This window comes from Apus apus, chromosome 1, assembly GCF_020740795.1.
Source record: "Apus apus isolate bApuApu2 chromosome 1, bApuApu2.pri.cur, whole genome shotgun sequence".
Lineage (NCBI taxonomy): Eukaryota > Metazoa > Chordata > Aves > Apodiformes > Apodidae > Apus > Apus apus.
This window is the reverse complement of record NC_067282.1, coordinates 170,324,670-170,349,668: the sequence shown is the minus strand read 5'-3', so window position 1 is coordinate 170,349,668 and position 24,999 is coordinate 170,324,670. Positions and strand designations below refer to the sequence as shown.

Genomic DNA, 24,999 nt, shown 5'->3' with positions numbered 1-24,999 from the left:
CATTGTATAGAGAACTTTGTTCAGTTGATCTCTGAGTAGCCACCCATTTACATTTGAGTCTGTTCAGTCACACCAATCATGCCTAGACAGGACACTGTAGTTGTGTGAGAATCTTGATATAGATATATGATGTAATTATAAAATAAGCAATTTGAACGTGTGAGAGAAAACCATGAAATAAGAATCCCACTCAGACTAAAATCTGTGCCAGGTACCATGGTGTGCAATGCCTAAGAAAGCAAAGATGTTATTCTACATGGGTGGAGACTGAAATCTGCACTTCAGAAAACAAGAAAATGGGTACCAACTTCAAGGGAAATGGAGGCTGTTCTAGAAAAAGGTTAAGTCAAGTTGAGAGGGAGCAGGGGGATGACATGACACACAATCTTCTACCAAGTTTGCTCTTTATAACATACCTGGTTTGCTCAGTTTTGCAAAGCACTCTTTGGATGCATAGCCACTGGCCAGTTTGGCCAGCCTCTGCCCAAGATGGACCAACTCTGCATAGCAAATCCCACCTCACCACCTGGGAGGACCTAACCACAATATCCTGCTGAGCAGCAGCTATTCATTTCGCTGGATCAAAATTTACTTCTGAAAGCCCATTTGCACAAGGTGCTAAATGCATCTGCCCTTGCTTTGTACTGATCATACTGCAAAGATACTCTCTTCTTGCTTTCAAAAGCAGCTAAGGGAAAGAGCATTTTAGTGCTATTCTAAACACCATTCCAATAGTTGCACTTGATTTTAAATAATAAAGTGCAGCAGGCTATGCCTTTTTGCTGTGAGATTGTATAGAGCTTAAGACAAGTGAATCTACAATTCATGCTTTTGTGTAAAGCTGTAAGATAAATCCCAGCAGTAATGGTAGTTGTAATTGTCTAACTTCCTTTGCCACTAGAATGCATAACGGAACTAGCTTTATTATCTCCAGGTAGAAAGTCTGCTCTTATGGAATCCATAACTAGGAAGATCCAGGAATATTAATAGATGTAGGTGTACAGAATGATGGCAGCTCCATTACTTCTCACTGGGCTTATCAGACATGGCTCCTCCACTGGCCATCCAGCACAGTGTGCTATTTAAGCATGTGAACAGTCTAGTGAAGTGAAGTTTGCAACCTTATGGATAAAGCATGCACTTCATCACTCTACCAGAGAACTGAGGCCTATGGATCCATGCTTTACTAACCATGATTTTAAACTTAAAAGAAGAGACAATCTCACTAAGTTGATAAGAGAAAGATTAACCTTATATGGCTGCACCTGAGGGGGAGTTGCTTTTCCAGAAAAGTGAAGATCTCATTTTGCAGTGCAGCTCTTGCAGGCACTCTAGCCACTGAGAAATGCAAAACTTGATACACCACTAAAATTCTTTTTAGTTTGACTTTTTCAGATTAGCGTTAGCATAAATCAGCCATGGGTAGAGAAAACATTTCACTAAAATGTAAATGCAAAAGAATAATACGATATTCTAAAAATCCTGAAAATACACAAGAATCTGCAACAGGCTCATTGTTAATACCAGAATTGTCTTCATCTTTGCGGATCTTTAACTTTACAAGGTCCTCACAGTGCTGAAGGATCTGGACAGCATCTTCCATTGAGCAATTGTCAAGTCGAATGTTATCTATTGCGAGCAACTTATCACCTAGTTCGAGTGTTCCAGTTCTGTGAAGAAGCAAACAAGCTTGCATGACATTCTAGTAATATAAAAGCAAGGTATCTTAGGAGGTATGGACATTTTTATAGAATTGAGATGGAATTTTTAGAACTAATTTTGTTTGTACATTTCATTTGTACATTTGTACTCTTACAAACTCCCGATGTTCAACTTGGGTCATACTGGCTACACAATGGAGACAGATTTTTACTGGGAGCTTGAATGTCTTACCTGTGAGCAACACTTCCTTTCTTGATATCAGAAATAACCAGAGGGTCCCCTGGTTTTCTACTGGATGGAGCTGTAATAAAGCATACACACAAGTATCTGTTTTTTATTTCTAGAGATGCAGACGGGCTAATACTGTCCACAAATCAGTATTTCATAGACGTTGGTTTCCTGTATTACATTTCTCCCCTTTCCCCAAATTATATGTACATGAATATAAACAAATAGCAGCAGGGTATTAGTAGGACAGAATACTCTACTTCACAACAACTAGAAAATGCCAGAACTTAAAGTGACTGGTGTGAAGTGAATTTAACCTGACCTGTCTGAATTGTGGGTTAGGCCAGGAGTGAACCTGAACCATGTGAAGATATCATGGTACAGCTCCAGTGATCTACCATAAACTGCTGTGAGCTTCTAGTAGTAGAACTTCAGCACAACTGCTAATGTGGATCTTTGGCCAGAATATTTCTGTCCATCATAAATCATGTTTTATTATATCCCTGACCAACAGAGCTGCTCTGGCAAAAATTTCCAGAGTGAGCTAGACCACATTCTTTATTTCCACTCCTGTCTCCTTCAGTGTTTAAGGCAGAGGTATGAAGACAGTGCTGCCTGGGTGAGTGCTGCCTACTTCACAATAAATGAGATGCTGTGGAAAATTGCCATGCATACCACTGGGCTGATATGCAGTATCATATCTGCACAGATGTAGCTTACATCAGACCAATGCTTGCTTCCTTGTGTCTTGCTACTTCCTCTGAAGTAAATATGTGTCTCTTACGAGTTATCTTGCTCCTCTACACTCCTGCTGGGCCTTAAGCATGGGGGACTTTCCCCCACTTTGTACTGGGGATACCTACTAGAACCCAATCAGTTCCAGCAACGGTCAGATTAGTAAACTCTCCACCAATCCTCTCCTTGCACACTTATCTCATGTCCTCTGGGAGGTATCTGACATAATTTTCAATTTGTGATCTGTCCATCATGGAGAAAAGGATGCTCTGCTCTATAATGCCAGTTACTGCTTTTCGTAACTAACTTGTGCAAGAGTATTTGACGGGTTTTCCTTAGTCAGTTCTGCAAGCCATTCACAATGCTGCTAAGCAATTCTGCTTGATTTCTGGTTGCATGGGAAGCAGTTAACTACCTCAGGGGAAGAAGACAACAATTACTGACTGCTTCCAGAGGACTGTTTCTTTGAGTAGCTTCAATCAGTGCATTGTTTTGGAGGGTTCATCCATCTGCTGACAGAAGATTGCACTTGAAGATCTGATATGGTAAGTAGAGGGCTCAGAACTTGAAGGTGACAAGAGACATTTTTAGCAAATAGTGTAGCACCCATTCTTTGCCACTGGGAAATGTGTACCACCTACAGCTGCTCTGGCCAGGAGGTAGTCCATATGGTGAATGCATACTGACTTTTGGGACTGTTTTATTAGAGAAGAATGTGGTGATATTAAAACATGGCCACATGGTATAAGGTGCTCAGTTCTCCTGAAAGCACTAAGTATGGCTCTTTAATTGCCCCCAGCCACGTCTGCTCTATGTACTGAGGCCCTGGCATTCATTCACAGAAGGTACTTTTCCATTAGGCTCCAATGCCCAACTGACAATCACCTAAAAAGCTCCCCATATTGGAGGATCATCTACAAAATGCTTACATCAATTACTTTAGCAGCTCATAACTGTTTTCTTTGATGGAAAATGACATATATTCATCTACAGCAACCACAAAGTGTATTAATAATGACATTTCCAACACAATATTCTAACAGATCTTGTTAACCTTGGTTGGCCGAGAAAGCTTTTGAATGTTCAGAGAAACTGTTTAAGAACTGCTAAATAGCCATATTGCAAATGCAGTGTCTTGCAAGTCCAGAATACAGACATACACGGACTTAAAAGAATTTTTAGAAACTTGTCTAGAACAGCACACTTTCAGAAAATGCCTATGTTGCAATTTAGAGAACAACTATTAACTTTTTTCATTATGTGTAATTTTCATAGCTTGTTTCTCATACTTTCATGCCATGGATCTACTATATCTTATATGACAGCTCCATTATTCACTTGAATTCTCTGGGTTTGTCTCATCAATTAGTATTCTGTTGAAATTTTGAAATATCTTTCACTTTAGTGAACTTTTTTTTTTTGGGCAAGAACTGTATACAAATCTGGGACACTATGGGTGCAGGGAAGCACTTCCCCACCGACAGTGTCGCTGGACAGTGGTGCTAACTGTTCTCTCGCTTGCTGTCCTCTGTATCTCTGCTTTCCTCCCTGTCCTATCCGCCCTAGGGACTTTGTTGTGTTACTCTAATAGAAGTTTGGTGTGCATGTGACATCTGATCTCTTAATGCGTCTTAATTTCACCATTTGGGATCACCTTTAAACCTTTTCACAGGTCCTGCCGGACAACAAAGGGTGCAGCTGCTGTGTGGCTTATCCCAGGGGAGGGAAGGCAGAATCCAGCTGCACCAGCCTCCCACTGCGGTGAGGAGTGTTGGTAAGCAAGGGGGTTCTGCCCCATCTCTCCTAAGACCACGCACCAGCCCCAGTGTCTATTTGTGCACCCAATGTTGTGTTACCTTTGTTTTGTTCAGGCAAGATCATAAAAAATTGCCACGTATCCCAGTACCGGCTCGTGACAGGTGGATGACAGCCTTTTTGTAGGCAACAAACACAGCTCAGTGTGAAATGAATCCCCTCATGGTGGCAAGCCCTTAATAAGCAGCTACACCACACTTTGTTTTATTCTTGTTCAATGCTCATGACATACTCATTATAAACTATTCAACTTGTGTTGTGGAGAGAAAATAATTAATTTCTTCCTGAACTTTTCTGCTGCACATCACCAGAGCCTAAGATTTCCTCCCAAACACTAGCAAACAGATGCTGTCCCCAGCAAGAAGTCTGAGTACCATCACCCTGATTTTACAAATGAGAAAAGGAAACATAGGAACATGTAGGTCAAACCATGACCATTTTCAATAAGCGAATTGAGATATGCATGCCTTTATTTCTCACAGTAGTTTGTAGCATATAACAGGTTCTATGTCCAAAGCACAACTACTGTCATTTTCAGCAACAGCTACAGATGTGGAGCATTTCTGCAAGGGTGACCCCAGGATCTCAACAATTTCCCCAGAAAATCAAGCAGCCACTTGTGAAAAATCTCACTCCATTCACCTCTCCAGTAAAATGACTAGCATCTCAGCACAACTGTGTTGCAGAAAAAAGGAAAAACCTCTAATTTCCCCAGGGTAGCATAAACCATCCTAACCATGAGATCACCTCCTTTTGCTTTCTGTAATCCTCCACCTCATTCAATATGCAGCCTCCATCCCCTTTGATACACACCACTGTTTCATCTCCCTCCAGGGAGCACAGAAGCAAGAGTCCCAGTGAGAAAATAGTATTTGACCACTTAATTAAAAAATATATCCTCTTGAATTCATGCAAGTTCATAGTCACTGCACAGCCTTAACTCTCCATTTTTATGTTTAATTTCAGAATTATTTTTAAGAAGCAATTAAAAACAAACTTGATCAAACATTACTATGAGCACAAACAGGAAGAAACACTTGAGGTTCACTAGACAGATCCAGGTGACAGAATCACATGGCACAGAGGTCAGGGACAAAGATGAGAGATAGTTCAGCATTTACTGCTACTAGAAATGCTGTAAAACTCCCTGAGATCTAGTTTCAGGAAGTTAGTGGGCTCCAGTCCCTAGCACAGTTAGTTTCTGCTCCCAAATTCATGTCAGGCCCACTTCCCACAGTTGTCTCTTCCCTTATAGTTTGTGCTTCAGAGACTGAGTGGCCACATGCACAGCTACGCCTGTACCACCCTGATATTTTCCCCTGCCACCAGCGTAACAGCTCCTTGTCACACCTGCTTCTTTCTCCTCATCTCCTCATCACTCACCCATGTCCAGCCTTCTTGCTTAGTTCCAGCTTCCCCTACACCAGATCACACCTCCGCCTCTTGTTTTCTGTCTCTAATAGCTCTCCACTCCTTTTCTCTCCTTGTCGACCAAAGATCTCATCTTTTCCCCTTTTTGGTCCAGCTGTTGGTCTACCTACTGTTGAGCTTTTGTGGAAACCCTACACAGCCTGTATGATGAACTAACTACAACCGGACTGAAGAGCGTGCAAAGTTGTACAGATACTAAGTTTGTATCTGGAAGACTGATCTTCAACGAGTTGTCCTCTATATTTAAATTATTCTATGGTCCTAGGTCTCTGTCCCAGGCCTCTACCCTACTTCTGCTAGTAAAGACCTGCCTATCCCCCAGTCACTTGAAAGCAATATTAGTGAAGTGGTGTCAGTTTTGTAAATCATTAGGTTAAAGAAAAACCCAAACAACCCTCCTTTCTTATTTCACTCCTAACCCAAAAAACCAACCAAACAATATGATTTAAACAGATTTTGGGGTGGATATCTCACCTACCACCCAGGAAAAAACCTGCTAACTAGTCTAAACCTTCAAGTTCCACTGTTTGGTCAAGCTCTGAACAAACCGAAGAAGCAGAGGAAAATGCTCATGGGATGGAGAAGTATTTTTTTACACAGTCAGTCCACTTATCCACAATGCTGATTAGCAGCTACTAAGCTTTTTTAAAGTAGTGAGATTATTAAACAGATAAAAGAGCTTTTTCAAATTAGACTGGTGCAGATCTTTTGTTCCTTAAGTACTGGTTCACAGGGAGCAGCAGAGAAACGTGCTGATTTTTAGGTCATGTTTTGAAAATAATTACTTGTAACATTGCAAAATGAAGTTGAGCTTGCTTGGTGAAATCCCAAAATATGGTGAAATTTGCCTTAGAAAGTAAATTCTACAGTGAATGCCAAGTATCTGTCTATACTTACAAAGCTTGTTTCTGATGGACTATGAAAGCAATAAAGCAGACTACAGTGTAGTTGCTAGTCGAAATGACTTATAAAAACTGATGATAGTTTGGGTGAGATTCTGATATTCTTACCAGCTTTGCAGCTTCTTATTCCTTGAGTAGTCCCATTAGCTTCAGACAGATTATTAATGAAGCAAGGTGCTGCAGTTCATTATCAGTAAGGATATCAGAATCTCACTTCAGAAAGAAAGAGAAGGGAAAAAAAAAGAGTTATTAACTACAATTACCAGACTGTACTAGTAAGTAATTTTCTCGGACATCATTCAATGTATTTAAAGAATATTAGTCTATGATAAAAGTAGCCAGCAGCACAAAAATGTATCTTTTTTTAAAAAAATAAAATCTATATTCTGTTACATAGTCTAAAATCACTGGCAAACAAATTGAAACAGATTTGAACACTGCTACATCTACTTGAAAGCCATCCTTCTTCTAGGGAATGGTTCTGTTATAAAAGCAACATCACACACATGCAGACACCATTGTGTTATGTTCTATTTGGATGATATAATTTTAAGAACAGAGACATTCTAACTGCTCCAACCAGGTAACTAGGGGTGAAAAATATGGTATCTGAAGCGTATGGTCACTTCTATTTGCAAACTATGAAGTAGGCTCTTAATTGAGTGTAAGTAGCTATTAATGGGAAGATCGGACAGATATTGCAGAGATGAGGGAAGTATGACAGAATGACAGAGATCCAGCATGTGTGTGAAGGCTGCAACGGGCAAGGCCAGCATACTGCGAGGTAAGAGACACTATCCAAAACTCAGTGTCCTGGATTAACACTAACAAAGATGCTCATGAAGCCTTTTCTGCCTTACACTCTAGGAGTTTCTGCTATCTAAGGGATTTTGGATTTTTTTGGTTTTGCCTTTTTCTTGCTTTAATAAATCTGAAACTAAGAGAAGCTTTGTCTCTTACCCTATTACACATCATGTTTTTCAAAGATGATGAAGTTTAACTGTCTTCAGTGTTGTGTGTCACCTCAGATATGCCCTCAAGTACCTGGCAGTAACTCCATGCAGGAAGACTTTGCATTCACACATTACCAAGGAAAACAACAGAAAGAAGGAGAAATAAATTCCTCTTCCAGGACGTCTGCCTCTTAACAGCTGACTCAGAGTAATACTTGGATTTAAACTTAGGCATATGTTCAGGTGCCAACCTGAGGTGAGGCTTACACTTCCCATCCGACAAAATGTGCCTGTCTTGTCTGTGTTGGTAATTTCCTGACTTTGTCAACCAAACAACAAATTAAACTGGGAATACGAAAAACAAGACAGATGCTCTCTGCAACATTTTTAGAGAAATCACACTTTCTCACTCACAATTTACTTCACTACCTTGCAAAGTGACAGGATGAAACGAGTCTCTAGCACTTGAACGTATCAAGCCCAAAAGTGAAAAAATCCGATATCCTCTATCACCCCATGTCACACCAACTCTGCTGAGTTTCCCTTAGTAATGCATTTGGTTTTTAAAAGAAAACATATATTGCTTTCTGACAATATCAGTAATAAATGGCATGCTAATGTGCTAAAAGTGCCCTGACAAAAATGTGACAAAATGAATATAAACCACTTCTATTCTTCAAATCACACTACCTCATTTAGGAGTTAATTAGGTAGAACAGGGCAAAGCACTGAAAAGCAAGCATGAAATGCAGCAGTTCAAGACTTCTACTAAGCAAATTTACAAACTTTCAGTTATTAGTATAAATCCTTTAAAATGAAATAAATTATCATTCCTAGGCACATTTCATATGCATTAAATAGCATCAATAAATGGGATTATTATATGTAATAGATAATTTAATTTAAATATTAAAGATCTTGCAGTATACTCAGAAGAGCAGATCTAAAACAAACCAGATGTTTCTTTGATTATATAAATCCCTAATTTTATAAAGCACTAACTTTTGGAATTAATTTCCAAGTCAGGAAGGTATCCAAAGTTTGGAAGACTGGCAAATACTGAATCCCAAGAACATTAGCTTTTCATTCAAAGTTTACTCTTACAGACAAAAAATAAGTACAAGATGTCTGAATTCCAAAAAACAACACAAATCAAATTACTAGGAAGACAGTATTCTTGCAATAATCCTACAAACCATTACCAATCCTAAGAATAACATTTAAATAGAACAGCCTCCCTCCAGGTTTTCTCATTTCTCAATATTTTCATTTGCACAAATACATGCAGACCTATGATTTTGCTTCAAGCATCACATAACATCTTACACAGCCCAACAATTACTCATTCAAGTCTGCAACGCAAGCAAACAGGCCCGCAGTGTCTCTTGTTTGTTCCTCTGCTGTAATTCTTGGCGCTGAGTTCCCTGCTGTACTTTTGATTAACTTTATTCCATTGTGCTGGTAAAAGCTTCAAGAATATAAGTCAAAGCACAATCTTCCCCCAAGACACATGAATAATTCCAAAGAAAGACTAATAGTCTAAGAAAGGCCACAACTGTAAAGAAATGTTAATTCCAGTGAGAACAGATTCTGCACTGTCATTAAGTCCATTAACTTTGATATGGATTTTTCTTTCTTCCATCCAGGCCTGAACTCTCTATACTGGAGTTTACCTGGTCAAAATTTAGCCCAAACACAGCCCTTATTGTCTGCTTCCAAAATAAATAAATATAGAAACACTTTGATTTCAAACAACAGTTACTAATACTTTTTGAGAAATGGACTAATGCACATCCTTTTTATCTTGTTCAGGAATTTCTGAAATCCCTAGTGAAAGAGGATTTTGCTATGTGCCCTGCACATTCAGGACTGCCAACTAGTTTTACTGATTGAGGATGTACCTTCAGGCTCTGGGTTCTGAAGCAGAAAATAATCCCGAGTATGTGGATCCTCATGCCTGCAAGAATCCTTGAATTCAGTACAGTTCTCTTCAAAAGCCTGGGAGAGAGCATGACAGGCTTTTCTTTAAACTTCCCAGCTATGGGAAGAGTTTTGCATGGGCCTAATTCTATTGACTTGTTTTTTTAATAGCTTTAATGGGAGTTGAGTATGTGCTACACATGAAGGAATAGGTCGAGCTTTAGGCCTGGCAAACTTCTGGCTTGTTGAACTGCTAGAAGGGCTGTATAAATCCGTTACAGAATGACATTTCATCAAAGGCAAGAGAACTGCTAATCAACCCTTTCTAGAAAAAGGAAAAAGAAGTTTATACCAAAACAAACACAAGCCTACAGCTACAAGGCCTATTATCTGCAGATTATCCCATAAAAGTGGTCTTAAAAATAAGCACTTTTACTTACAACTTATGGTGATGCCAAGTTCCACATTATGTTTCTTTGGTAGTTTTACATGAAATGTTCCACTGCTTGGTATAACTGATTCTACAAAAAAAATATTTTAAATGTTAGATAATTTATAAGGCACAGCAATTCCAAGTGCATGGAACTACATGTGTAAGTTGATGAAATTACATCAGCATCACAAGCCACATCTGAAAAACAGGTGCTGAAGTGAAGGAAGCAGAACACACAAAGTGTGATTTATTCCTCTTTTGGTAATTTCATGGTAACTCAATTTTTTCTAAGGTTTAACTGAATTTAGGAAGATTGCACAGGCTAGTAGTCAGCTGAGACGACAGGTTTTTAGCTTGTATGCAATTTCTGTGAGCATGTGAAAATTCTAGTGCTGGCAGATACCTTTTAATTAAAAGGACAAGAGATCAAGTCTTAAGGATTTCAGGCCCTTGTTGCTGTACGTATAACACATTTTTAACTGTCTGCTAAGGTTAACTGTCGTGCATTTAACATCTACTGGGAAGAAAAGGAATCAAAACATCACTAACAGAAAAGCACCTGGAGCTGACTGAGGAAAAAACCACCCAGCACTGTATTTGAATTCTGACTTTTGGTGTCACTGCTAGCAAAAGTTTGGGCCTTGGCCTGAAAAGGAGCACTTGAAATTACAGCTGTGGAAACACATAAACATAGATGTGGCAGAGGAGTCTAACCATGAGTATGAGTCTGCTGTCATGGAGCAAATGGGAAGAGAACAAGTCCAGGGACTGAAATACATGTTACTTCAGCTGTATTTAAATTACTTTCTCATTATTCCATTTTATTATTTTTAATATTTCATTTCCTGTGTATATCAGCATACATATTGTATTTTGAGAACATTATACAAGATGATACATACTAAAAGATTATGAAGAATTACTCCACCTTAGCCTGTTTTTGACATAATGATTTAGAATACCATTAACAATAATTACACTATGCAAAATACAGCACAACCAACATTGTCATGACTTCAAAGCAGCTACTGTCAGATGAACATAGAAGTCTTTAAAGTCTGTACTATTCATGTGGGGTCATGCAGGTACACAATCTGTACTTGTTTGATTTACATTATTTGTGATTTCACAGGTGTATCCTGTAGGCTTAAACACATTACAGAAGAAAAGAAAGCCATTAGTAATAATAACGACTCACCAGCAACATTTATCATGATTTTTTCTGGCTTTTATTAATTCAATTTCTATTATTTTCTTTAGATTGTTGGTTTTTGGATACTGTAAGTGAAACCCTTTGGATCACTCTGCTTATCCACCCTCTTATATTTTTCTGTCTAGTAAAACATTTCATTAGCTGGCCTGCAGAAGATTTGTCTCAGCACAGCAGAGTATTTCTGAGGACACAAAAATGTTAGGAAATAACTCATAGAAGGGACTGTCACCAAATCGTACTACAGGACTTGTCATTTCTATTTGCATTCTGAAGCAAGCTGCAGGGCTATGTGAAATGAAAAAGCAGTACAAAAAGACATGTTTCAAATAGGTCATTTGAAAACTCAGTGGTGTATGTGAGAAGAAAATCTCCACCTTGGATGCCTAACACTTGCAATGTGCTTGGGATTTATTCCTTCACTTTTTTTGCAAGACAGAATAACAGTACATTCATACCTGCAACATCAAATTCTATTTCCAAAGTGACCTTATTGGTGACAGAGGAGTCTCTGAGCAGTTGATTGGCCTCATCAAATGTGCTGTCTTCCGTCGGGATGCCGTTTATTGCCACTATTCTGTCTCCTATTTGCAGCACTCCACACCTTGGTAAACGATACAAAACCACCATCAGATGTGTACGTTACCAGAACCAGCAGTATCAAACACAGTCAACCTAACCTTGAAGGACAAGAGTGGTGTAGCAGCTCAGCAGTCTACCCAGGCTCAGGTGAGGACAGAAGCTGCTCCAGTCCCTTTGCACCAAGATGCTATCAAGCACTCCCAGCATGGGTCTTGCTCTCTAGATGCCATGCCCCAAGGAGCGAGGCACAGTCTTCATGCCTCCCTCCTACCCGTGGAACCCGGGCTACAGGTGTTGTAGCTTTGCAGTGGCAGCTAGCACTTGCTTGTGCAACCACTATTGTTCTCATGCCATGATTAAAGACATATATCAGCATAAAAATGCAATTGAAATGCTGCAATGAAATAATCAGTAAATCAAATTTCTGGTATTCCCTAAGATTTGGCTCTGTACGAAAACTGAACAGAGATGGATATGGCCTCCTCCCATGGCACACTGAATTATTACTATTTTGACTTCAGCGATGTTTTTATTTTACTTTTTCATTTTGTATGAATACAGCTTCCAGTCTCCTGCTGAAAGACTCTGGATGATAAAAACACCGGTGCTTGTCATTCTTCTTATAGCTGATCAAGCATATGAAATACCATTGTCAGAACAGACAATTTATTACTTGCCACACTTCCATTGAGCAAAGCCCTGCAATTTATCACAAATCAAAAGCAACAAAGCCTGAAGGACCACAAAGAATGCTCACCAAAACGTACTTGGCAGTCATCTGAAAGAACCTCACCTTTCTGCCGGGCTGTCAGACTCAATATAGGAAATGAGAGGTGGAGAAGATAAGGTCTCAGTCGCAAACACGCTACCCTGGAGCTGTATCCCAAACCCTACTACAGGGTCAGCTGTCAGCACTACTTCTGTTGTTTCTGTGTGGACGACCTGCCCGGCCAAGCCAACAGTGCTAGAGGCTAAAGACACTACAAAACAGAGCAGACCAGGAGGAAAGACATTCATACACAATAGAAATTTCATTGCTTTTTGAGAAAATTGATCTGTACAATAAACTTAGTCAATGAAATATCTCTTCTAAAGTCAGTTTAGGCTAAAGTTTATAATTTATGTATATACAGTTGTGACATATAAGAGAACAGAAAACATCTGGTTGTATGTCAGAATACAAAAAGTTCTTGTACTGAGTAAAATAAATGTGTTTGACATCCCACCCCAAAATCTCAGAACATCCTTGAATTCTGTTTGCATTAGGTGTGAGGCATGGGTGAGCAGAATTTTCACAGGAGCTGAGGCACAAGCCCAGCTATTATTCAGGCCAATTCCCTTAAACAACTCACAGCAATGAGTTGTTAGCAACAAAGCACATGGCCCAGGCTTGTTTGCAAGCAATAAGGATGCCTTTCTCTTGTACGTTTACAACATGTCAGCAATTTGGCAGGTAACTAGGTAGTGTAAATAAGCTGAAGAAACCCTCTGTTTCAGCAACCAGTGTATCTCAAGCAACTGTGAGAAAAAAAGTCCTCTGGGGTCTCCCAAAGTAACCTCAAGGACTCTTCTGTGAGAAACACAGGCACTCCTGATTTACTCCCTTTCTGTTCTCACCCTTGTTCTGAATAGGCTGCATTACAGAACACATCAAGAAAAAAGACTGAGATTCCATGCAACCTATGATGGGAAGAGGCTGCACCTTTGGTTCTTTGGTGTCTGTTTAAAGGTCTATTGTGTGATTGTTCAAATTCCCACAGCGACAGACTACTGCCTTTCATTATGACACACACACTACGATAAGAGTTTTTTTCAATTCCTTTTCAGACAGTAAAGTAACAGTACAGTATTGTAATGATAATCCTCCAATGCCAAGGGTTCTGAAAGTTTTCATGTTATAAATATTCACCATTACCTCTTCACCTCAATTTTCCTTCAATATCCATTTCTGCCCTCAGTAGCTACTAACAATTAGATAAAAGTTCATGGCTTATCTGAGGGATGGTTTCGTTCATTATTTACCTGATGAATTGTTTAACTGAGGGATTTTTTTCCTTGATTTTAGTTCTTGTTTTTACATTATAGATAATATTAGCACAGCTGTACAAAGATGTCAGAAGTTATATAAATATTTTCCACACTTTGGAGCTATAAACATATATTTTCAGACTTTTGGTCTGAAATAGTTAGCATAAAATCTGATTAATGTGGCCCAGTTGGCAATGACAGTTCTGTTGCAAAAGGCGCACTTGTCAAAAAACTAATGGCTTTCTGTTTTCTCTCAGCAAAGCTCCTTTCAACTCTGAAAGCTAAATTACTGTGAATTCCCACTCATATAATGTTTTCATTTTCCTTTATAAGAATTGTGTATTATTTCACTTATTCAATAGCTTCCTTCTTACTATTTCTATTATCTGCACTGGGTAAGACATGCTCATACCCAAACGCAAATATTAATAATCTCTTCTTAGAAATTGCCACCCACTTTAGCATTTACTGCATGCAAAAAATAGGTTTTTCCAGCCCTCAGCTCAGCCAAGGCTAAAATACGACTAAGCCAGATAAAGTCAGAGTCAATAGAATACCAGATCCCCTAACACATCTTCCAGAAACATCTAAATTTAGGGCATCCAAGCTCAGGAAAGTTTCATTCTCCCTTTCTTTAAGGTCATGTAACTACTTGTTAACTGCATCTTTGTTTCCCATCACTTCTGTGTCCATTCCTTCCTTGCAGCAGGCATCTAGCTGACTCTAACTTTCTGTCCTGGTTTAAGCCAGGATGAAGGCTGGCTCAAACCAGGACATTTTCTTAGTCTTTTTCTAATACCCTATCAGGAACCTAAAGGTCTTAAAACATTTTTAACTTTTAGGACAGCTAAGATTTAAATTCACATTAGGAAATTAAGTTAATGTTTGTGGGATTTAAAACTCACCCTGATAAATTATTTTTACAGGGGTGTGTTGTGATAGGACGAGGAGTAATGGTTTTAAGCTGGAAGAGGGTAGATTTAGGTTAGACATTAAGAATAAATTCTTTAATTTGAAGGTGGTAAGACACTGGAACAGGTTACCCAGGGAGGCTGTGGATGCCCCTTCCTTGGGAGTGTTGAAGGCCAGGTTGGATGGGGCTTTGCGCAACCTGGTCTAGTGAGAGATGTCCCTGCCCATGCAGGGGGGCGGACACTAAATGATCTTAAAGGTCCAACCCAAACCATTCTGTTGTTCTACGATCCTATGACATGGACACCTAGAAGCAGCCATCAGCCACTCCTCCCTCTCCCAAAGAATATGAAATAGAAACAGGAACAAAACCAGCAGAGGTGAAAACACGCTTTCCAAATAATGTAACAGGAATCTGCTAAGCCTCTCTAAAATGCCACGGGTGCTCAAAAACACAGCTTAGAGCTTTCAGGGTTTGTAACACAACAGTAAATGCAGCAAGAAACACTGCTTTTTTTTTTTTTTTTTTTTCCTTTGGCTGCTTGATGGATTAAAAGTTTTACAGGCCAGGAAGCAGGCTTACTGCTTTCAAAAGCAGGCATGGATGTGTTATATGGCTTCAGTGAACCCTGGTTGCTAACTGCTAGGGGTACATTTTAGCATACCTGCATATTTTGCATCCAACTCTCAGCAACAATCCTGAGGGCTGCTTTTACTATATGCTTTGCAGCATTTAAATAATAATTTTTAATTTGAAAATTATGTCTTTGTTACTTTTATTTCCGCAGTGTATGAGAAGCAGGGCAAGATGTATTTAAAGGTAAGTGGGTGGATTAAAGATATATGGATTAAAAGTAAGTATATGGATTATGATGCCTGCAGTCTGACCCTTGGGAATGTCCACTATTCCTCCTGGCAGCAGCTAACTTGATGTGTTGAGAAAACAGCACTCAGGCCTCTACCATATATGCAGCTCTAGTAACTATCATGTAAATTGGTATAAAATTGCATCTGACTTTCAAGTACCGGCATGGAACTATTACAAAATACTTCAGGATTTAAACTTTAACCAAATAATAATCTATGTGTTTCCACAATGAGCACAATAATTTAAACCAACTAACCAACCAAACAAAAAAAGCAGAGGAAGAATAAAAATAGAAAACAAGTGGCCTAAATAAAGCACATGACAGCAATGCATGCCTTCAATATTTACAGCCACGTTTGGGAAGATCTGTGTAACTAATGCAATGATTGTAAAATCATGGCTATAAAAGTCTTGTAATGCCCTGTACCATAACACTTTATCATAGTGCATTTTGGCATGATCACATTAAGCTATGCAAATTTTCCTAAATAATTTGCAATGTAAACTTTACAGTACCCTTCACCAAAACATCCTTTTCTTTCCAAATGACATCCTAAAAGATTTATTAAAAGTTACAGTAATTAAGCCCTCAAATTATCCAATTGGATTAATGAAAAATAACTAAAGAGAGCAAGCTATTCCCCTTCTATTAAAAAGAGAGCAGTCAATGCTACCTGGTTCTCATTATTCTCCCACAAAGGCAGAAAAGCAAGGCTTCTCAAGTCCAGTCGATGGATGGTGGAAGGGTACAGGACCAGTCATTCTCTGTCATGGTCACTTGTAGCACATTCAGTCCAGTGTGGGTCTTTTACTGGCTGTTACTACAGTCACAATTATGGGTATAAGTCTAGCAACTGCAGTAAGGAATTCTGTGTGGGCTGAACAGCAAGCTCACTGAGAGGGGAAGCAAGCCTGGCTGGCCGGCCAATTCCTCCAAGGCCAGCTCTGATTCAGTGACTACATCCAGTTGTGGATGTAATCACTGCTCCTGGTGAGGCACAGACTTATACAGTGAAGGGCCCAGTTCAACCTATTTTGTCATGCTCTATATCCAGACCTCACAATGCAAATGCTTAACAAAATACCCCAGAAGAAAACCTCATTCTAATTCCTCCTAGCTAGAGATTTTTTTAATCATAAAAGCCTGTCATTCCCATGGTCTTCTGACATGAGGAATCCTTCAGGTGGGCTGCAGTGCTTACGCAACTGTCCTATTTAAATCTAATGTCACTGGCCTTGTTTCAAGCCTTTGCAGGATAGCAAATTGCAAAGCAAGGCTTCCTTGAATGAAAAATATCTGAAAAATGTAATAACATAAGTAAGAGCTGGCTCCAAGATCATAATAGGATTAGCTTTCAGGATTAGCAGACCTTTGCTGTATGGAACAGTTAAAATATAGAACAACCTGAGAACTACTTTTTGCATCCAGTCTTATTTTACTATTCAATTAAATTAGTATTTGTGTAGAATTACTACTGTTTCTCATGTGCACGTGAGGACATGCAAGAGCTTGACTGATACAGTAGCGTGAATGGACAGACCATCATCACCCTATGACCCAGCAGAACACACTAGAAGCTAACATGTCAACAAATGAGTTGTGACAAATGGCTGACTAGATTAAAAATAAAATCATTCACTTGCAGGCAAGTATTATGTAAAAATACTTGCTTTACAAAAGAAATAAGAACAAGCAAGCAACTAAAAACTCTGCAAAGAAGCAAAACCTCCGTTCCTCCCTCAGACGTTTTGTCTCAACTCCACAGCAAATGGCCTTGGTTGGAGGCTGCTGGTTTGGTCTGATTTTGCTATGATCATTGGAAATCTTTAATATGGGGCAGCAGCAGTGTAATGTGCAGCAGCTCAGTTTTTCCAGAGTCGGCTTGTATTATTAGCTGGAGCCGATGATTTATAGAGCCCTTCTCGCTTCCCTGCCCTGGAGGAACTGAGCTGCTGAGGACTGTAGGAAGATGGACTAGCCAAAAGGAGAGATGGAACTTACATGGAGTCTGGGAAAAACCACACTGATACAGCCATACTCTCTCTCTAGTCCAGTAAACGCTTGGCAATACACAAAGTGGAACAGACTGAAATATATCAGCTCTGGCGTGGGAAATAACTGACTCATGGGAAATTAATGCTTTGAATTCCAGAGAGTGGTCAGATACAAGGCTATTTAGTCCTCACTGTTATTTGTTGATCTTCCTAACAAAAATGATTGTACAGGTTGTGGTGTAGATGCAAATATCAGAACTATCTAGGAGGTACTGCATCAAGATCTTCTTCTCTAATGTGACACCTGAGCTATTTTTGACTATTCAGTTACAAAGTTTATTCCCTGATGAAAATGGGAGAGTTGAAAAGGGAATTTAAAAGTAATTTAAGTCATGGTATGACCAACCCTGGCAGGATTGTCTGAAGAAACATTGTGTTAAATATTTCAGTGGAGACAGGCTGCATGGCCTCTACTCATCTCATTTTAGTGTTTGACAAACACCTTTATGCTGATGTTTCCCTACATGTAACAGAAACTCCAATTGCTCTGTCTTCCGCCTAGCATATATGTTAATTAAGGTACTTTGGACCTTTTTTTCTGAATCTTCCCTCTCCTTTACCCATTCACTACATGTTTTGAGCAATTGCTGTTACCACCTACAGGAGCTTTTGAAGTCCTTCTTTTTCATCTTCCGCCTCATCATTGTCCCACGTGGGCTGGTGGAGTAGAGGCTGCGAGGTAAGGTCCCCATGTTCAGGGAACTCAGGCTGTATGCACTCATGGAGGTAGGAGAGAAGGATGAAGACACCAAAGCTGCTGTAAGAAATGAAACACTTGGCATACAGCACTCAAGTCTTCACAGCAGAGTGCAGCATGTGCCTGTAACTCACCAAGGAATAAACAACGTGGATGATGCACAGGAATGGTTTGTGCATTTCCAGTAACAAATACGCTAAACCAGACAGGTAAAAGTCTTGCCAGCATTTCATGAAAATACCTGCTGGAAGCTAACAAAGACACTGTAGATACAAAAGTACATTCATAACATATAACTTATTTTAGGCAAACCATGTTAAATTAATTTTTTCAACACATATCCATGAACCAATGCAGATCAATAAATCTAAATATACAGATTTTAGAAATGTCTATTTTTAGTCAGTAATTTCTGACAAAAGATTTATAAGCAATGCTTTGCAGTACAAAAAAACCAACTTTATATACACTAACTGAAGTCTAATGGTCCACTCATGTGGACAACTGATTAATTCAGAAATTTCAAGCCTCTTCCTGTTCTACAAAGTTTGCCTTGTTACAGAAAGGAAAAGGTGTAAAATGTCAGAAATAACCTTGGCATAGCTATGAAAAAGTATAGCATCCATAAAACTGAAAAGGTTTTAGTGCCTGTAATGGGAAAAGTATGAGTGAAAGAAGAGGGGAGAGAGAAGGAGGAAGAAGAGGGGGAGAGGATACGTCAGCAGGAAAAAGTGTGGAACATTACGAAGGCTTTTTTGAGGAGACGCTTTCTGGAATTTCAAGTCTGGCATCCTGCAATGGTCAGGGTGGTAGGTGTTATAATGATGGTAGATGAGGAGGCTGCTGTGGCTGCTGGCACATGGGTCCCCGGCAAGTTGTTGCCTGTTGCTTCTTTGAACCTTCACTGGCCACATGAAGGGATGATGGAAAATCAGAAAACAAAAGGACCAGAGAAGAGGGAAAAGTAACTGAATTGCACAAATAAGCAAACAAAAAGAAGTAAAAAAATGAGAATAAAATAAAACGAAATAATAAACAACCTGGTCTTGTCTTCTTACCGGGGGTGTTAACTCGAGGAAAGTAAGTAATATTTTTTCTCAGTATAAGCGCTTCTGATGGTTTCCTTTTTGTTTTCTTGTGTTTGTTTTTAAAACGATTAGCACTGAATGAATTTCTATTCCCATTCTGGCTTTAGGAGCTAAGATTGCAGACTTCCTTAGAAAATACTGAGATATTACATATGACCACTAACTAAAGGTTAGTGAGTCTCTGCTTCCATTCATATACATTAAAAAGACCTGGCCAAACCGTAGAGGAATACTTCGAAGTGGGAATTATTCACTGAATTCTTGTCTTAAAAAACACAAAGGGATTCACTCATACTATGAAACTTAAGTTACAGTCTTTGGCCCATGAGCTGTATAACCTGTGTCTCTCTGCTACCTCCTACAACTATAATGTCTGCAGACACGTGTCCCCACGCTGGACTTTAACAACAGTAAAAAATCTTGACGGTTTAGGTTTGATCCACACCGTGCACTCACACCTTACTCTGGTGAGACAAAATAAAGGGGACGAGGGTAGCCACTGCAGTAAGCACCCCCCAGTGCCAGGAGAAGAGCTACCCTTTTGTTTCACTTCATATTACACGAGTAATGATCTGCTAATTGTCTGAATATATTAACCTTCCTCTGACTGAAAAGCAATGCCTGTCACTACAGTGAGGAGTACACACCAGGGAAAGGAGAGGAAAAGGAGAGTTCAGGGGCCCACCATGCACCTTGTGGGGTGGTCGGGGCTCTGGAGGCCCTGGCACTGCACCCCTGCTGTGCCCTAACACGTCTTTGAATCAAAGTAATTTATTTTTTTTCTCACTCTCAACAGATAACGAAGGCAAGGGTGGGGTGCCACACCAGCATCCCGAGGAGCACCTGGCACCAGGGGATGGCCTGTGCCCTGGGGTACCTGAGCCACAGGCATCAGTGACAGTGAGCTCAGAGAATGCTGAAAATCTCACATCAGCCAGAAACAGCAGCACTAGCCTGGTACATGTATCTTACAGACTTCTCATATCTTCTCGGATGGAACTCTGATTACACTCACAGACAGGAAGATTTCCAAACTTTAACTATAGTTTTAAAACTAAAATCTGATAAGAACAATGTGGCCAGGTGGATTTTCATTATTTTCAAGCTGCGATGAGCCTTGTTTAATTAAAAAGACTGCTTCCAGCAGGAAGTTATCTGGCAGCCTTTTATTTTTATTTTTCTTTAATGTTTTATTTTCACACTGAGAGTAGAGATAAAAATGTCCTACAAAGTGGGAAGGTACACAAATTCTGTGTGCTCAGCATCTAGAAGGATAATCCCAATTCAACAAAAGTTCTGTAAAAGAAAATCCTATCATGTGTAACTGTAGTAATTTAGCAGTAATTTCCGTTATTCCAACCCTGGGTTCTGTATGGCAAACATAAAACTAATGGGGCAGCAAGAGAAATGAATGTTAGCAGCACAATACAAAGGAACAAGTTATGAAAAAAAAAAAAATTGGATATTTTATAGTGCTCTCAATTTTATTTTAGGGCTGAAATTTCAATTTATTTTATATACTGACTTTCCTGCCCATTTTAAACTCCTGACATGTTCCCAAAGGTCCAATAACTGAGCAAAACAGACACAGCCCTAATGACTCAGCTTATCCCAGACACAGAAAGGGAGCTTTTCAAACTCTGCAGTATCTAGGCTATACCAGACCTGATGAAAGGTTGATTCCAAGCAGGTACTTGCTTCCATAAAGCCTGTTAAATATTGATTCAGTCATGGGATTGGAGTAGCACCACCTGGTGAGGGGCTGGGAAGGGCTGTAAACATGCCAGCTATTCTGTCTTACTTGTGAAAGCAACTGTATTCCCTTAGAGAGATTTCTCTCCAAAAGATATGCTTATGTAGTTTTTGCAGATCCCCTTGATTTGATTTCATAATGGCCAGTTCTTAACTCTACCATGGCTAGAGCATTGCTTTTTCTAAGCATCTGCACTGGGTCAAGATGAGTGGCACATTAACAGCATCAATTTGTTTGAAATGTTTGTTAAGAAACTAACGGCTTCAAGTAATACAATCCTCTACAAAAATCTTTGGCCCTGGTGCTTATCCTCCCAGAAGAAACACTCTTCAAAAGGTTATTTAAACAGTAAAAAAATTGGTTGTGTGATATCTTTGCTTAAAAAGTAGGAAAGACCTGTTTGCAACATACTGTCATAACTGAAAAGAATGGAAATATATTGCAAAATTTGTTCTTCATCTCATTCTGCTTCTGCAGCATCACTCCCTGCTCCCTTGCCCTCTAACTGTCTTAAATAGGAGGGGGAAAGAGGTGCAGCTGAATAACAGAACAACATGGTATCACAAGGTTTACCTTTTGTTTAACCTACTCTAGGAGAAACTAGCATCTCCTCAGAGACTAGTTCAATATTTGGCACTCTAACAAACTGACTAGTTTCGCTTATCAGGGAAAGCCTCATCTTGGATAGATGTCCAAAAACATTTACCATCACTGACATTTCTAGGCCTCAGAAATCTTGGTCTAAAGGAGACAGAAGCACAGTACCACATGCTCACAACATGGTACCACTGGTTCATGCTGTAACATAGGTACGTATTCTCTGTGTATTTGGTAGCCCTTGCTACTTCTTAGATGCCCACCAACATGTGGTATTTTATACTAAATTTATGAATACTATGAATGAGTGACTTTCCCAGGATTAGTTAGAAGACAAGACAGGCAGTCCCCATCTTCAAATACGAAGACGTTTTATAGGTATTTGATTTGAAAATGGAAAGCCGTTCTCTTCAAGCATGTCAGTACGAAACACACATCACAGTGAAAAAAGGGCTGGAATCTAGGGAACTGTTTCCAAACAGACCTTTTTCACAAGCGCTGACAATGAAGCCATGAAGCAATCTCAGAAGTACTTTAAAATATTATGGCAATAAAGAAAAATGCCACTAAGAAGAGAATATACAGTGGTTTTTTGAGGTATTTTAGGGGACAAGAAGTGTTATTAATGAAGTGGTCAGAACAGACTATCAATTAAATATGCTGAAAAGAAGTTGGCTGTGGTCCGTCCCTTCCTCTCACTCTAAATTAAGAAGCAATTTATTCATATACTGAAGTACACAGTTGTCCCACCAAATGATTGCAACAGTAGAGTCAACAGGTGTCTTTATGTACACCTACAAGTGCACAGAGCTGTTTCTCAGTAAAACATTTCCCTCTCTATCCATAGGAATCTCTGAGGGTTCATTAAGGCTAATAAAACATAAAGCTTCTCAGAAACTGGAGAAACAGAACCCGGGGAGCTTAAAAAACATTTACAGACATAGCTGCTGTGATAGCTTCCTTGGCCATTCAGCAAGGGGAAGAAAAAGTAAAAGACAGAAAAAGAAAGGGGTGTTTGGGGCTACAAGTCCTCTTACCGTGCTCTGGGCCTTTCAGTGCTAGTCTTGTCTGGTGGTGAGGAAGGATCTCAAGTTTGACATTATCCGCTGCATTAGCCAAAAACTGCGTTGCTTCTGCCAGTGTGCAGTACTCCATGCTGGTGCCATCAATGGATAGAATATGGTCTCCTACATGTAATGCACCACATCTACATAAAAGGGGAAAAACACTGTATTATCATGTATGCCCTTCACTTAGAAAATGAGTTTTACTGCCTTCAAACTGGTCATGACAACTATGAGCGTGTTCTTTTTTTTCGAGAGAGATTTGTGTTTTGTAGGCATTGTCACTGGTCAGACTTTATATCTATTAGTACAAACCTTAAAAACAATTCAGTTAATACAGTATATGCCAAGACATCACTCACAGAACTGGAATGGGGTAGCTGACCATAAAAATATGTGTGAATGGCAGCAGAATAAAATGAGAAGAGCTTAAGGAGACTCAAATAACTTGGTCACATATCCCTCACACAAGCACCCAGTTCATCATTTTTTGAGTTATAGTTCAAACATTAATTAGTACAAAAGCTGTAAATGACGATGAAATTATGCAGTAGTCAAACAAATAATGAAACCAGGGCTAGCATGGTGACTTGAGGAGTGGGGTGGGGAGGGGGCTATCTGCTAAATCTCGCTGCACTCAAGAGACTGGCTACTGGATGAGTTGAGAAATGCAAACACAGCAGTCAGCAGCCCGACGTACCAGTCAAGTAGACAGCTCCTTTAATTGGTTACCCCCTGTGGAATGGGAAAAAACAGAGGGAGAAAATTAAAGCATCCTGAACCATTGAACTGGAGAACACCCCTGGATCAATGGCCGTCACTCTCAAAGTTTCTACTGTAGGGAAAAGCCCACAGAGGAGCTGTAGACTCACTGCTACAAGTGGGTGCTACCAAAAGCACCGTTGTCAAAGAGGAGTTACAAGGTAGGGTGACCGGGGACATGCAGGAGGAATTTGCTGCTGAAACGTAATATTTAAGGATTTTTTAGATAGAGTTATGTATATAGAAATACACTGCATATGTATAAACACATACACACACACACGCACACACCCCAGAAAAGATCCCACAGCTCTTGGTTGTTTAAATGGTTTTATTTAAGGGTTTAAATGAAGTGAAAGAATTACTGCAAAATAACTCCAAAATACAGAAGCCAGTCTTCCTAATGCCTCAGTCATATTCTAAAATGTCAAAAAATCCACACATAAGAAACTGTATTTCACTGTGCCACAAGAATGAGTGATACATTCTAAGAGAACACCTCAAGGTTGCAAAGCCTCAAAATTTACTTCCCATGACAGCTGTTCCATATTGTATACTTACTTTAAGAACTCCAGTGGTGGTTTGTTTTTTTTCTGTTTGTTTGTTTGTTTGTTAAAAATATTAATCTCTGCTGCAGAATTACATTTAATAGTCAGAGCAGACCTCTAAAGTTCTGTGTCACACAGTGCAAAGAGACAGTCACATATTACATAGGGGCTGGCTTATTTCATTGAATACTATGAGAATGATGTAAAGTAAATGGTGCCCAGGAAGTCTTAAACTCAGCAGTATGAAACAACAATCTGTCAAAGTGCTAATTTTAAGGCCTAGCAACGTTGGGAGCATCTGGTTCAGTCAAATTCATCAACAATGTTTCTTTAAAACCAAACCAAAGTAGAAACAAAATGGATGTATGGACCTGCAGTGTCAGCCCTCTGTAACACTCACCTGTCTGCAATACTCGCAGATTTGATTTTGTCTATGACAATGACCTGTTTGTTGCAGCACATCGAGGTAGTTAGTGCAACCCCAAGAGCAGTGCCGGGAGTTTTGGCAACTTCAACTAGTAGTGGCCCAGATGCCGTTGCTACTGAATCTGTTAAAATTAAGACAACAAAAGATCAGTATTATACTGATGTGTTAATTATGCCATGTTCATATTTTCCCACAGAGAATCTCCATGGCTATTCTATTTCTCTAACCAGACAACATACCACATAAAGAAATTCTGGAATAGTAACAGTTTAGGTGTCAAAAATCAGCTCTTAATATTGAAGCCAATAAAACCAAGAAGAGGCCTGTGA

The 24,999-nt window shown here is 39.5% G+C and overlaps 1 protein-coding gene across 1 annotated transcript in view; it reads right to left on the bottom strand.

Annotated features, from left to right (window-relative positions):
- GRIP1 (glutamate receptor interacting protein 1) overlaps positions 1 to 24,999 on the bottom strand; it is a 226,280-nt gene that overhangs the window by 24,461 nt on the left and 176,820 nt on the right. Inside the window, exons 8-15 of the mRNA XM_051607939.1 lie at positions 24,644 to 24,791; positions 22,907 to 23,076; positions 18,336 to 18,491; positions 12,665 to 12,851; positions 11,748 to 11,893; positions 10,087 to 10,167; positions 1,894 to 1,963; positions 1,525 to 1,670 (exon numbers count right to left, since the gene is read on the bottom strand). Of these exons, the coding sequence (XP_051463899.1) occupies positions 1,525 to 1,670; positions 1,894 to 1,963; positions 10,087 to 10,167; positions 11,748 to 11,893; positions 12,665 to 12,851; positions 18,336 to 18,491; positions 22,907 to 23,076; positions 24,644 to 24,791 (1,104 nt within the window). The remainder of the gene's footprint in view (positions 1 to 1,524; positions 1,671 to 1,893; positions 1,964 to 10,086; positions 10,168 to 11,747; positions 11,894 to 12,664; positions 12,852 to 18,335; positions 18,492 to 22,906; positions 23,077 to 24,643; positions 24,792 to 24,999) is intronic.